At 47.1% G+C, this 14,164-nt stretch overlaps 1 protein-coding gene across 2 annotated transcripts in view; it reads right to left on the reverse strand.

The window, feature by feature from the left end:
• Nucleotides 1-2,285: 2,285 nt before the first annotated feature.
• The window catches only part of LOC149358287 (glutamate receptor ionotropic, kainate 2), a 372,085-nt gene continuing 360,206 nt past the window's right edge, over nucleotides 2,286-14,164 (reverse strand). Inside the window, exons 13-14 of one of the 2 annotated variants that reach the window (XM_089570314.1) lie at nucleotides 12,899-13,164; nucleotides 2,286-9,775 (exon numbers count right to left, since the gene is read on the reverse strand). In XM_089570314.1, coding sequence (XP_089426440.1) covers nucleotides 9,551-9,775; nucleotides 12,899-13,164 — 491 coding nt within the window. In that variant the 3' untranslated portion in view covers nucleotides 2,286-9,550. Of the gene's footprint in view, nucleotides 9,800-12,898; nucleotides 13,165-14,164 lie in introns of both variants that reach the window. The other variant, XM_089570313.1, reaches the window with a different exon arrangement.

A 14,164-nucleotide genomic window follows, 5' to 3' on the forward strand; every position in this document is an offset into this window, starting at 1 on the left:
TAACCGGGCTTGGCGATTAGCTCTCTTGCAATGATTTAGCTCAGGGGTGACGAGCATCTCTGGAAAGGCTAAACCCTCGCCTTTTTTTTTGCGCGCGTCACATGCTTCACTTTAAGTTCACCCCCTTCCCTCCCCCCCCCTTCCTCTCCACGGCGCTCTGCGGCATGCTCCGGAGCGTTGAAAGTGATACTACGTGCGATAGTACAGAGAACGGATCAGCTTTTGCGTGATAATTTCGCGCCCAACAAGTGGCGCAAGTTCCCGCCGACAAAGCTGCATTCAAAAAATCGATTTTTTTTCTTAGGTACCTCTCTCTTTCTTCTCCGGACTGTTCAGTGCTCTTTACGGTAGATGGCGCCACGCTGTGCGTGGGTCGGTTTCTAACCGTGTGGGCAGCTAGACGGTAAGGTCCTGCATTCCCTCGTTTACCGCGTCGAGTTCACCTCCGCGATGGCCTGATACATGAATGTGGCATTTCTTACTTTTAAGGCGCTCGTCTACCAAGCCGGAGTACTCGAGTGCGAACCCGACCGCGGCGGCAGCGTTTCGTTGGAGGCGAAACGCAAAAGGCGCCGTGTGATGTGCGATGTCAGTGCATGTTAAAAATCCCTAGGTGGTCGAAATTATGCCGGCTACCTCCACTACGACACCTCTTTCTCTCTTTCTTCTTTCACTCCCAACTTCCTCCCTTCCCTTACGGCGCGGTTCAGATATCCGCTGAGATATGTGACACAGACACTGCGCCATTTCATTTCCTCAAAATCAAAACAAACAACACATGCAGCGCACATATGTCAATACCGCTAAGTACTTAAAACACGACTGTGGTGTCCACTGTCCCAGAGGGCCAGTTATGCGCCTTTCCCTTGCGGTCGGAGCTCCCGTAAATTGGTTAAAGAAATGGCACAGTATGTGTCTCACATATCTCGGTGGACATCTGAACCGCGCTGTAAGGGAAGGGAGGAAGGTGCGAGTGAAAGAAGAAAGCGAGAAATGGATGCCCCTGAACCCGCACAGGCACAAGCGGCCATTGCTTCCCGCACCCAGTGAGTGCAACAGTGTCAACGCTCCACTCTCGACCCTCACTCCCTACCCTTACACCTTCCCTCGCCTGGCTTGCCGCACCGTACGCCCAAAATTAAGCCCCAACACCAAGGGCCCTTCCTGGGCGTAGGCGCGATTTCTCGAGGGAGCGGGCACACACGTTCTCAGAACTGCCTCAACAACCACGCCTTGCCCGTCGACTCTACCCCCCTCCCCACCCGGGCCTATCTCACTCCCAACAAATCCTCTGGAGGCGACTCCAGACCCGAACTCTTCTTACCTCTCAGCTTCTAGCCTACTTCCGCCCCGTTTCCCCAGAGTGCACTCTCTGTGGAGAATCGCACGCCACCCTGGACTACATCCTCTTCGGCAGCCGTGCTGATCCTCCCCCGTAGGGATAGCCCACCATCAGGACATGGGAAGGATGGGAGGCTCTCCTTGCGTTGCAGGACCCGGACACGCAACTTCGCTGCGTGAACCGGGGTGCCAGTGCCATGGCCCTACGTGGCCTGGACACATGCGCGTAATGTGAGGGCTGTGCGGTGGCCCTGAGACCTTGAACGGTCCAAACTCGCTTGCATAATAAAGTTTTCCATCCGGCGCCTGCATCGAAACGCGACCGCCGCGGCCTGGATTGAACTTCAGTACTCGCACTCAGGCACAGGAGGAGAGGGTAAAGGAGGGTTACTGAAGGTAGTGCTGTTTTTTCGCTCCTGAATATGCATACAGATGATACAGTTAAACCAAGGGTTCCGAATTTCGATACCCTCTCAGAGCTCCGAACATGCATTAAAATTTTTTTGCAAATAGCAGCAGCACTGTGCCGAAGGAAGGCATCGTTTGAGAACTACTGATTTTAAATTTGATAAGTTTTGCGACAAAATTCTGCCATTACAGCGGCGAAGTTGGACGTGTACGTGTAGTTCTGACTTCGTGCGCCTGTTGCCACTACCTGCCCCAGGCTACCCCGTCTACATGAGAGAAATATACTTTCTTTTTGGCATTCATTATTTGTGTGATCTACCCATTTGTAAGACGGGAATTCTTTAATATTCGAGCCGTGCGCAAGTTTTGTGTCCCCATTTGAAACACGTGGCTAACTGGAATTATTCCAAGAGCATGATCAAGAGACTACGCATAGTTGCGTTTCGTTTTTGTCGTTCTTACCTTATTCATTCAGTCCAAGCTGTCGACTAAGATCATGGAAGGCAGGCCATGAGAGTAAATGACAAACACGCATGCGTTTTGCGACCGTTGCGGAAATGTTTTCACCGAAAACGGCATCGCTTCTTTATTGTGACAGGCTTCATGGCCTTCATCAGCCGGCAGCAAAGAAAGTGCCGGATAGATTGCATATATCTCTCGACGGGCTTTGCGCCGCAAATATTTAGGTCGTATGTACATGAAGTTATTGATGAAAATACGTTGAAAAAGAGAAGAGTTGAAAACAATGTTGTTGGCTAGGAAGAGAAGCGACTTTCGTTCAAAGGGCCAATAAATGAGTCATCTTTTTGAGAACAAACACTCAAGACAAGCTCAAAGTTCATAGCAGCCATAATATAGATACCTACTATTCTGCAGCGATTTTCGTTTTATCGCACAATGCCCAAGCAAGAGATCGGCTAAATAGCTAATGGAAGCTAAAAGCAGCATTATGTCATAACGATTCGGAACAGCGTTAGAGTTTTGCACTCCAAGACACTACAATAGAACAACAGACTCAGTAAGAAATAACCTTAGTGTAACGGTAATAGTAATAAATCTAGCAACGAACGCCACGTGAAACTTTTGATAGTCAGCTAACATGTCCACACGGGAATCATTCCCAACACGTGAGGAAAACTCCAAAGAGTCAATACTGTGATATTCCGTCGTGAAAACTAACCTAATACAGTGTTAATCTATCGTCACACTCTTATCAATCTTTAAAAAACGCTCCTCAGGCCGCAGAATATTTTGCAATTCACGCGGATTTGTTAATCAGGAAAATTTAAGTAAAAGAGAGTATTACTATTCAGGCAGCTACCACCTGCATTTCATTACGCCAACATCTTTTGTAATCTGCGGTAGACTACAAAAGCCATTATCTTATCCTGCTTTCAGTGTCATGAATCAGCAGTCTACGACGCTAAATTGAGTTTCGCTAAAGGTATGATTGTTTCAATAACAAACTCCAAGGGAGTAGTCAGCGCATAGCCTAAGAGCTAAAGCATTTTTAACTAAACCAAGAAAGACAACGCCTATTCGACAAAAGACCATACAATTTTGTCAAAATAAATGCAAATTCCTCTAAAATTTTTAAATTTTGAAAGCAAACGTTGCCCTAAAAGAAGAAGAAAGGTGCCGGATCAACACCTGGAACATTGCCCTATGTTTGAGTGGTTTACCATAGAAAAACGTTAACCTCACAAAAACCGTGAGGCGCACAATTAAGTATCCTTTCCTACAAAGTGGTTATCGACGTCTATGGAATGGAAGCGCTCGGAAGGAAATGCGTATGAGTTTACGAGGACTCGGTGACTTTCTATGTTCGCAAGCGTTAAAGCAACGCGTGCGTTCTAAGATCACTTTACGAAATAATCCGTCATGCATCTTTTGACAAGATACTAATCTGCTGCATAGCCAAGCGCATCCCACTCAGGGCAACTGGACGAAAGGGGTCGTAGGCATTGGCCGGAGTTTCATACGTATCATAAAATTCGAACTTGTCTCTCAACAAGTCGTGCTAAGCATAGTGCGACGCATCGATCAAGAGCACTCACTCTATGCTAGTGGTGCTAGATAAACGCGTAATTTTTTTCATGTCGGCTATTTTGGGAACCAACTCCTTTGTTGAATAAGAAACTGTCATGTGACAACACAAAGTACGGCTGAAAGATGTTAGATTTGCAAATATTTGCCAACTAAAAACAAGACTTAAGCAACTGCAATGACGCGTATCTACGCGTGAGACATTGTTCTCTCAGTTATTTAAGCTAGGTCATACAAAGCTCGCAGTATGCGCCCGCAGTGACAGATCTTCGGATTAATGGCTAGAGCCATCTAACTAGTCTTCATCTTCAGCCCTCATGTAGTCTTTTCCCCCTAATTCTCATTTAACAGGCGCCAGAAAAACAAGACTACACTCTCAATGCCTTCCTGAAACTGTTGGGCTCCCTCAGATCCGTAGCCGGCCTCTGAATAGACAGCGTAAGAAGAATTAGCGCGCCGAAGTGCTGTGCTTTGAACAAAGTCTCTTCTTTCTCTTTCAAGCTTTGATTACGGCTGCCAACTGCGCATCCGCGTGTTAGCTTTGAAAGTTTGCCCATCGTGTACTTCTTAAAGCGTAACATTTTGATTTCTATTGCTAGACCTAGAGATAGTTCGACAATACATGTTCACTAAATTTATCTTGCCCCTGGTAAACAACGCCTCACAAATAAACCTTGAAAATTTTGCTTTCGCAACCGTGCTCCCCGAACTTCCTTCTAAATAATGTTCAGTAAATCGAAATCTATGCTTCCCTCCCACATTTAGCGCAGAAACGTTGTTCGGCAGTGCCGTAGAGTTCCTCGTGGTATTGGTCACTGCAAGACAACGTAATCCTGGTGGCAAATTAGCAATATCTACACATTTTTCTTTCCATTGTTAATCTTCTACAAACCGTTCTGAGGTACCCGTCGATGCTGCGAGTCAAGTGCCTTAAAATTATTCTTAAGAGCCGAACCATCACAGGGTCAGTTGTCGAGCGCCCTATTTCATGTATCATAATGACGGCCAAGAAGGTGAACTAATGTACTCGGTCTTCTAAAAGTAGCCTGAAATAAATAAACGGACCATCATCAATACCCTGTGGTATTCTTAACTCACAGAAGGCTCCTTTGTAAGCAGCCATTAGATGGCAGTACTTGGACATGCATCAGTTGCTGTATCATCGGACCATTTCTGCACTGAGCAACGCAGCGACGCGAGCAGAAATGCCTATATTGAAATATAATCCTGCCGTAATGTGGCTGGTAGACTGACGTCAGAGAAGTAAAAGTTCTTGAACCTGTAGTTAAGCGTCGCGCCTGCCCATGGAGATCTTGCTTTCCACGTATAAGAACGAGTTGAATCTTGACCTCGTCGCCATCACCGATATAAGAAGTTGTCTAAAAGCGAAGGGCTGTACCGTCTATTGAAAACATCTTAATGTGGCGGCAATAACCCCACAAGGGCTCTAATGTTTATTTTGGAGTTGCAATCTATCCATTGCCTACATCGAGAACCCCAGCTAATACTTCTCCAAGCGTCTTGTTTACTAGAGCTTTAACTTCTGAGTTCCAATTTCTAAAGGTGTTCTTTGTATATATGGGAGGAGAAAATGGTCACGTCGTCGACGATGGACTTCTGGGGGACAGATTTAAATCCTTGTTAACCGAGGACTCCGTGCAAGTGCATGGAAAATTAAATCCTCCACAACAGCCGCTCATCTAGGCAAGGTAGTTTTTGTTATACTGAAATACCTACTTAAATGTCAAACCTACATGTAGCACCGTCTGGTGAACGGAATCACGGAAGCTCGTACTTTTTGAGAAGTTTGTTAATTTATTTTCTACAAATGCGCGCTCCAACCCTTCCATGCTGCAAGCTAAGTAGTTAAAACGACGATACACCAAACCTCTCTAACCTTGAACCATCGCCCTCTACAATTTGTTGTCTGTCGCCCTGACCCATGTAGAGCCTAAAATGGAATACGCGTATCGAGAAAATCGCGGCAGCGGTTGGCCACATTATCTTACTGACCACTTTCTCTCCTAAAAGCCATTCAGCAGGAATGAAATAGCTTTCAAACTTCCTCGGAAGTTCAGCCTTACTGTGACGAATGTCAAAGATTGAGCTTAAATAAATGTGAAGCATACTTCGTAGACATTTCTGTTATTAGGCGTGCAATGGCAACTAAATTACACGTTCTGCCCACAGCATACACTTGACAGCCTCAAGATATAATGCTTTCATTAAGCTCTGCTGCCTGAATAAATCATGAGTGTATCAGTGAAAAGCGTGAGGAGTCTCATTAGCGTCGTAAACGGTGCATCGCTTGACTACCATCACAGTAGAAGCTCTGGAGAACTGCTGTGGATTTACCGAAATATGTGAAGAGGTGAGAGGATGTTCTAAAAGTCACTCGGAAAGAACAAAACTTTGGATCGTACCCCACAGGTCAGGTTTGCAGTAGCCTTCCCTATAGACTGTATTAGGTAGCCAAAAATATCTCTTCCATGCGTATTACGTGTTGTCATAAACTCTAAACCGCGTATAAAGCATCTAGTATTGCGTGATAGCTGAAAAAAAAAAAATACAGTATGGATCTACAGCTTATATCTACAGGATTTCGATTTAAACGAAATCTCCCAAAGAGAGGCGCTACGTGAAACGAAAAGAAAATAAGAGAAGCAAATACTTTGCGTGCAATGCGTTAACAGTGATAAAGGTATATATCATATGTGAGTTCTGCGAGTAATGTTGTATATTAAATAGTATGGGTGATTGTTTTCGTATCTGCTTGAAATGGTCCTATACAGCTCAGTGTGTGCGTGCGGCGTTCAACAAGAACTCGCGTCGCCTCGTTCACGCGAGAAAGTTCGCGCGCAAAGGGCACTACCACACTTGGCGATCAGCAATAATGTTCTCAGTAGATGAACCTTCACGTCGTGCAACAAGAATCACTGACCATTCTAGAACATTTCTCTAGTCGAGTGGAGGGAAGGAGTTTTTTTTTTTTTTTTGCGTATTATAGATTTCAAGAAGGGGGACGATCTTAGAAATGCGCGCTTCTGACAAAATACGAGCAGTCCCACAGAAGGCGTATTGCCGGCCTAGTCGGGACAACCGGCACATTATCATCTCTATCACTGTGCGGACTCACAGTAGTGTCTTTTTCCTTCGTCCGCGCTTTTCGAATCCTAGGGAAGCTCTATGAGGATAAATTACACATTCTATGTTAACAGGGTTTCGGGAAAGCGAACAAGCTGCCTCTAAAAATTTTCCGGATTAATTAAAAAACTGTTTGAACCGCTACAGTGCTCCAACGAGTAGCTAAGCTAAAGTAATGTCCGAGAAGTAGCGATTTATTATTATTTCCCAACAAATATCCTCAGACGAAACCACCGCAGCCAAGCTTAGCGCAGGTCCACGCGTTAAGTTTCCTGCCATTTGTTTTAGGTTTTCGGAAATATTTCGCCGGTGTATATCAACTTTGATTTGTTTACCCTGATAACTTCATCTGATTATGGCTGCGGCGTTTACATAAAACCGATTCAATAATTTTTTTTTACAGTCTCTGCATTGTCGTAAGGCAGTGACTACACTATCACCTGCTAAACCATCTCGTTTGCTAAACCTCTTACCCAGCCATCTATGACTCGGTTACCAAGCCCATGCAAGAGGCACCGATTTCTGCGTTGTTAACGTTGTGAGCTTTGAGGTGTGCTTGCATTAAATGTATCTACTCTACAAACACAATTTTCAATGACGTTAATCTGTCACTGATTTGTTCTTTTTTTCACTCATGAGACAGAAACAAAAGAAAGGGAAATGACAGTGAGATCAAGCCTGGTCATTAAGCTCCAATCCCTTTGGAAGCTAATGTCCGTGCCAGGGCCTTAGATTTCAACTCATTTCTCGCGGATACAAAATGAACCATATAATAAATGACACAAACGGCTCGAAGCAAACACTCGTGGCAACACACACTCTCATTATTGGCAAAAAGCCTCCCTTTTAGTGAGAGATAATTCGTCAATAGTTTGTGCATTGCTTTTGTCCAACGTCACATCCACGGGACGAACACGCACACCACAAAATTGTGTGTACAAAGTCTTGAAACTTGAAAAGGTTCGATGACGTCAGGTTAAAGCGTGAATATGAACATTCACAATACGTTCCGCAGTAAGAACAGAAAAAATTGCGAGAAATGGTTGCGCCACATTCAGAATCTTGAATGTCTCAACGCTGTTGGCTCAGACTGGTGGATGCCTGGATCGATTCGAGCGCTTCGTATGCCAGATTACAGTTATTTGATGCCTCCAGTTATCAGGATGAACGCCAAGAAGCAGCTTTGGGTCTGATACGAAACGGCTTACGAGCAAGCAGCTTGCTTAAGTTGATTCGGGCAGCCACGCCACTCTAAAGAAACTTGATTATGGCGATGCCAATGGTAACCGTGCGGACAGTGTCTTAAGACTAATAGCTCATAAAGCATTTGCTTTTCCTTTCACTTTCATCGGCACGGACATCAGGTGATTTAAGGATTATTGTATGAAACTGCTGTAGACTTCAAGTGAAAGCCGATTTCTGGCTCAAATGTCTGCGGCGGAAAGGCATGCTACCGAACGCTTATGCTCAAATCGAGTGTAAACATATTAACGCACTGATATTGTGATTTCTAGAGCGCAGTTCTAGCAGTATTTGAGCCCGAAGATATTCGAATTAAAGAAAAATAATTTCAGGTAGTTCAGATAATTTACGCAGTTTTGACAGTAGTAATTTCAGAACTACCTTGTCGCCTCTCAGAATTCCCACTAGGCACCTTTTGGTACACAGCTGAAATTTGACAGCAGTCACTTTCTTATACTGTGAACCCCAGGGGAAATGACAGCACTGATGAAGCACTATCATCCCTTCTCGTCGTTATTGTCCATCGACGCCAGTGAAAACAGCGCAGTTTTGTCGCGTTTCACTCCTGTACACACACTTCCTACAAAACAGTCGTGGTCGGCACCATGTCAATCCCGCAAATTACGAAGGGGCAGGAGCCTGCCAGCGGCTTTGCACCCAGAATGAACTCCTACGACGAAAAAGCGAGCGCGGCAATGGGCAATACACCACGCGCGCCGTAGGTACAGGCATTCCTTTCATTCTTGCACATACCTACACTACCACACCACCCTACACCCCTGGAAACAGTAGTGTCAACTTCAGCTACGCCGGCCACTAGCCAACGAGCGTTCCACCGCTCCACACACCGTTCACTCTAGGGCAACTTCCGGCACGACGAGCTCGAAAAATCGAGTGATTGCTCGCAGGGCACGGTCTTCCCGCAGACGCAACCCAGGCCACACGCGATTCAAGCAGCCGCTTCTATGACAGGCCGATACCCCTAGTCGCTACCACCAACACCGGAAGTCCACTCCGCTTGCCGCGATCACCGGCACACGTCTACTCGCCGCGGACACCATGGGTCACCAGAGGAGAGTCACCAGCGTCGGTGGCGGCACGGAGAGCGAGGAGAAACGTTACGGTGACGGCGGCGGTGGCGTCCGCCCACCGCCTTCCGTCGCCCTCAAGACGGCGAAGGCCTGGGCGCAGCGTGGTGGATCGGGCAGCGGCCACCAAAGTCCGGCTGCTGGATGGTCGACGTGGAGGCCGAGTGCAGGCTGGTCGACGGGCGCGCGCCCAGGTAGCACAGCTGCGGCACGTCGTAGTTTGAGGAGGAGGCCAGGCTGCTCCCGCCGCCCTGGTTGGGGGCCCCCTCCGTAGCCCTGTGCTAGGAGTCGGTGCAGTCGAAGTGGAGGGGCGACTTGCGCATCTCCAGCATTTGCATAATGCCGTTCTCCTGCGCGTGCAGGTCCATGGCACTGGGCACGTACGTGTTGCCCGCCGCCGTCGGAAGGCACTTGGAGCATTGGCGCCGCAGAGCGGGTCGCTGCCGCGATGCCCGGCAGCGCACGGCGAACCGGAGCTCCTCGGCCATCTCCGAGCACAACGATTGCTGCGTGGAACAGAATAGCAAGTTCTGCGCGCCAGAAGGAGCGTCCGGTTACGACTTGAGACTCCGCCCCTCCTCCCCTACACTGACCCGTAGCACGGAGGAAGAGAGACAGGAGAGCAAGACTCGAGGGCCGCTAAATTTTCGTCGGCTGTGCGTCTCGGAAGTGGCGTGTGTAACCGACTTCTAAAAAAGTCTTGGGTTTTTTCATAGTTGCTATAACCAGAGCGGTAGGAGGAACGGTCGTAAATATTCGTATTTTTGCCGCGTCTCCAGTGCCGCAACGACTCTATTGTGTCCTTCTATGCGGGCACTGCACATAAAGCGGTGCACCAATTGCAGCAACAAATGGGACTAAATTGTCGTAAAATGCCTGTTTTCTGATGGCCCATTAAATGAAAGGAGGTAAAACTTCATTATTCTGAACCAAAAAGCTAGAGGACCGAAAGCTGCCAGAGAACGCGGGCAAAAGAGAAGGCGCGCCTTGAAGTCGCACTTTGCGACGAAAACTCTGCTTGCTGCACTGTGTTCGGCGTTAAGACTAGTGCAAGTTGCTAATGAAAGATTTACTCCATCGGTAAAGTTCTTACGGCCACTGCTTAATAATTCTTGTCTGTTCAAACGTTTTCTCTCTCTTATGTCCATCTCAGTCTTGTGTTTGTCCCAGACATATCAATCCGTTCTGTCTCTCTCCTGTCTGCCTGTATGTCTACTCCGCACGTGTTCTGAATTTTCCTGATGCGTATTCTTACTGTTTGGTTGTTCTGATCATCCATGTCGTAAATCTCTCGGTTTGTTCTGCCCGTCTTGTGGGTTATACGGCTTACGCTTCATAATCTTCGTGAATGCATGCGAGTCGGTGAAATGCTGAACCTTTGCGGATACACAGTTGAAAGCCTTGGCGATAGAAACACCATGAATCGTGTCTTCGCTTCCCGTGAAATAACCAGAGGAAACAGCTAATGCAGTGTGTTTAGCTAAAATTTATGCCACTAAAACCAGCACGCAAATAACTGTTAATAACAATTACCAGTGCGTAACGCGGCATTCAGTGACAGCTGTTGAAGTATTTTTATTTCACACCCGAAATGAAAATATGCGGCGGGTAAACAATTTCAGAGCAACATGCATACATGTATAGTTATAGCATCCTCTTTTTAGCTTTCCACATATGCTCATTCTTTGACTAGCGCTCATCTCCAGTCCGCCGTGCGCGTTTGGAAGCAGCTGCCTCAAACGGACCATGCTATGTTCCTCCTCTCTTGCGAAACTCTCAGTCCGCCTTCCACGGTAACCACTCTTCGGATAGTTCTCGTGGTAACCTCTCTCCAGTTACCCATTCCCCATGTTTTCACCATAACATCCGCCTTCTACAGTAATCAGCCTCCGACTGCGGATTCTTACACTCTCGTCATATCCTCCTTCATCAACGGTAGCCACACGAAGGGAGGCTCTCGTACCAACGACCCTTCGGTTGCGAATTCCTCGCACTCGCTATACTCCCCTCTCTCCACGGTAGTCACCCTCCGTTTACGCCTTCCTCCACTCTCACCGTACCCACCTTCTTCCACGGTAACCACCCCCAAAATGGTTCCCATAGCAACCATCCTCCGCTTACGCATTACTACTACTACCACTGCAATGACGCGAAACACAGAGAATGAACCGTTAAGAGCTGTCGCTTTAAAACACGTTTAACACGACAGGAAACTATGCGGAAGCGATGAAAGCGGGACTGACAAGAACACCACTTCCAGATAGCTGTTGGTCCGTGTTCTCCTGGGGTGAAACCGAGTAAGCGGCGCATTTTCAGCGGCTAATGCAAGAATGAAGAGACATTTACTGCCGGAGTGTCAAGAACTACGTGCGAGTCTTACAATATGCAAGACGCGACGGCACCGTTCCCATTTCGTGGATAGCAGACAACGAACTTTACGACCGCTTCTCGTACACAGGGTAACCGTGTCACGCAGGCACATACTGCCAGCCTGAGCAAACGAGAGCATGGAAGCGCATGCACAGATCAAAATGAAGAGCATAAGCTTCGCGGAATAGTTAAATAAAGAACAAGGTGTAGTTAACACGCTTTGTATGGCATATGAGCCAGCGATCCTGCGTGTCTTACTCCGTGACCCGGGAAGGAACAAAAACAACAAGCGTGCAAAAAGCGTTTGCAGCCATTTAGGATGATAACGTCTAACATGCGGACAAGAAAGAAACCATGTCAAGCTTCTAGCGAGGGAAAAAGACAGATTTCATGAATCTTTATACTTATGCGTAAACGCGCCTACCCGTTCGCTGTATTGTGGAGGAAAAGTGTTTCGATAGAAGCTTTGATTTATGGGGGTTTAACGTCCCAAGGCGATCTCAGGCTATGAGGGACGCCGTAGTGAAGGGCTCCGGAAATTTCGACAGAAGCTGAAGCTGGTACTAGTATATCCTTTGTCGGTGTGTAGCTCGCCTACGTCGTATGTGTTCGAAGAACATTTTGTACTAACATGTTCTCTTACAGTTCATCGTCCCATCTTTCTTCAGTAGACGACGAGTCAGAATTGCCCTACATACTTTGCTGCAACTTTTAGAGGTTATCCACAACACCTTAGAGCGGCACTTATAGATGTGTTTTTCAGAGTGGGCAATGAAAAGACATATCAGTAAATTAACTTTTTTTATCGCGCACGTGTACGATGGCAAGAAGTCGCCATTATTTTTTTCTCTTCGAGTGTCGTGACATCAGCAAGACATCAGAACACACTTCTCAATAGCCGCCCCGTGGCTCAGTGATTATGGCGCTCGGCTGCTGACCCGAAAGTCGCGGGTTCGATCCCGGCCGCGGCGGTTGAATTTCGATGGAGGTGGAATTTTAGAGGCCCGTGTGCTGTGCGATGTCAGTGCACGTTAAAGAACCCCAGGTGGTCGAAATTTCCGGAGCCCTCCACTACGGCGTCCCTCATAGCCTGAGTCACTTTGGGACGTTAAACCGCCATAAACCAAACCAAACATTTCTCAGTCATGAAATACGATATAGTACACATAGCAAACGAAAGCGAGGCGTTTTTCGTTTCAAGTCGAGGCAAAGAACACAAGCAAGCAGCTGGGCTTTAAGAGGTGGACTAGTCAGCGTACCCTGTCCGTCTGCGCGTGCTTGCGGGAGTTGACGCAGAACTCCATGATGGCGGTGACGATGGCGACGGCGAGTCCGCAGAGCAGCACGACGAACACGCCGCCGATGTTGGCGAGGCCCAGCGCGTTGGCCTTTCCCTCCTTGTTCTTGTCGTCTCGGTTGCAGGTGAGCCCCGGGCTCTTCCACCACTTGTTGTACAGTATCTGGATGACGCCTTTCTCCTGCAGATCCAGGATGGCCAGCGATATCTTGTCCCGCCACGGCGAGCCTGCGCGTCCAGCATTGCAGATCTCCTTGTTATCTGTTGCTATTGAGAGAGCCGCGAGACTTTCAATTCGTTGTACGTCATTAGTCCCGACAAAGTATTTCTCACAAAATCGTGCGTGCGTGTATGTATGTGTCTGCGTGAGTAATATGTCCTACGTGTTGCCTATTTAGCATGAAGAACTATTTCTTGACAAGCCCCGAAAATCTACACAAACCCTTCTAGTTAGCGAGGCTCTCATCAAGTACCGCGTGGCGCTGAACGTTATAAAAAGACCCGCGGGGATTTTGAATCTTTGGTAAACCCTACTGATTTTTTATGGCCAACTGAACTACAGTAGATTAAAATTTAACAAGGCAGCACTTAGAAACAATGGGCCATAGCCTATGGCGTCCTGTACTACTGCGCTTACCAATTACAACAGTACCGAAAATCAGTTTTTTTTTATGTTTGCCTAGAGCAAACAAGCCAGAGGCATCAAAGTTCTTAAGCTTACAAGTTTGCTTGGTTGTTAAGTTGTCGTTTTGCATATATCACACAAGCAAGAGCAGAGAGCTGTGTTCCGTCGCCCTCTATTGTCCTGTCTTTTCGTGCATTAACTATGGATAAAAATTCTTAAGCTTATAACTTTGCCTGGTAGTTAGGTTTCGCTTAGGCAACAAGAAAAGTTTTAACAGAGAACTAATTTTTGTCGCAGAGATATTCTGTGTGGAAGTCACTGCAGACATAAGTTGTATTCCAGAATAGCAGCTGCGAGCGCAGGGAGTATTCTGTAAGTCAGATTCTGCGGCGCTAGGAGCAGTACGCATCAGTACAATATCTCGCGCACCGTCTGACTCCACTCTAGTTGCCTCTTGATTGAAAATTAAAATGTATTCATTGATTTACGCGGTGTTCACTCTTGACGGCCGGCGGACGGCGATAGTTGATGACGCCCACGAATTCTATAGGAAAATCGTGGATGCGAGGGCGGAAGGAGCCTCTGTCGGAGACGAAAAGGGGG

This window comes from Amblyomma mixtum, chromosome 2 (assembly GCF_055824585.1).
Source record: "Amblyomma mixtum isolate Tamu chromosome 2, ASM5582458v1, whole genome shotgun sequence".
Lineage (NCBI taxonomy): Eukaryota > Metazoa > Arthropoda > Arachnida > Ixodida > Ixodidae > Amblyomma > Amblyomma mixtum.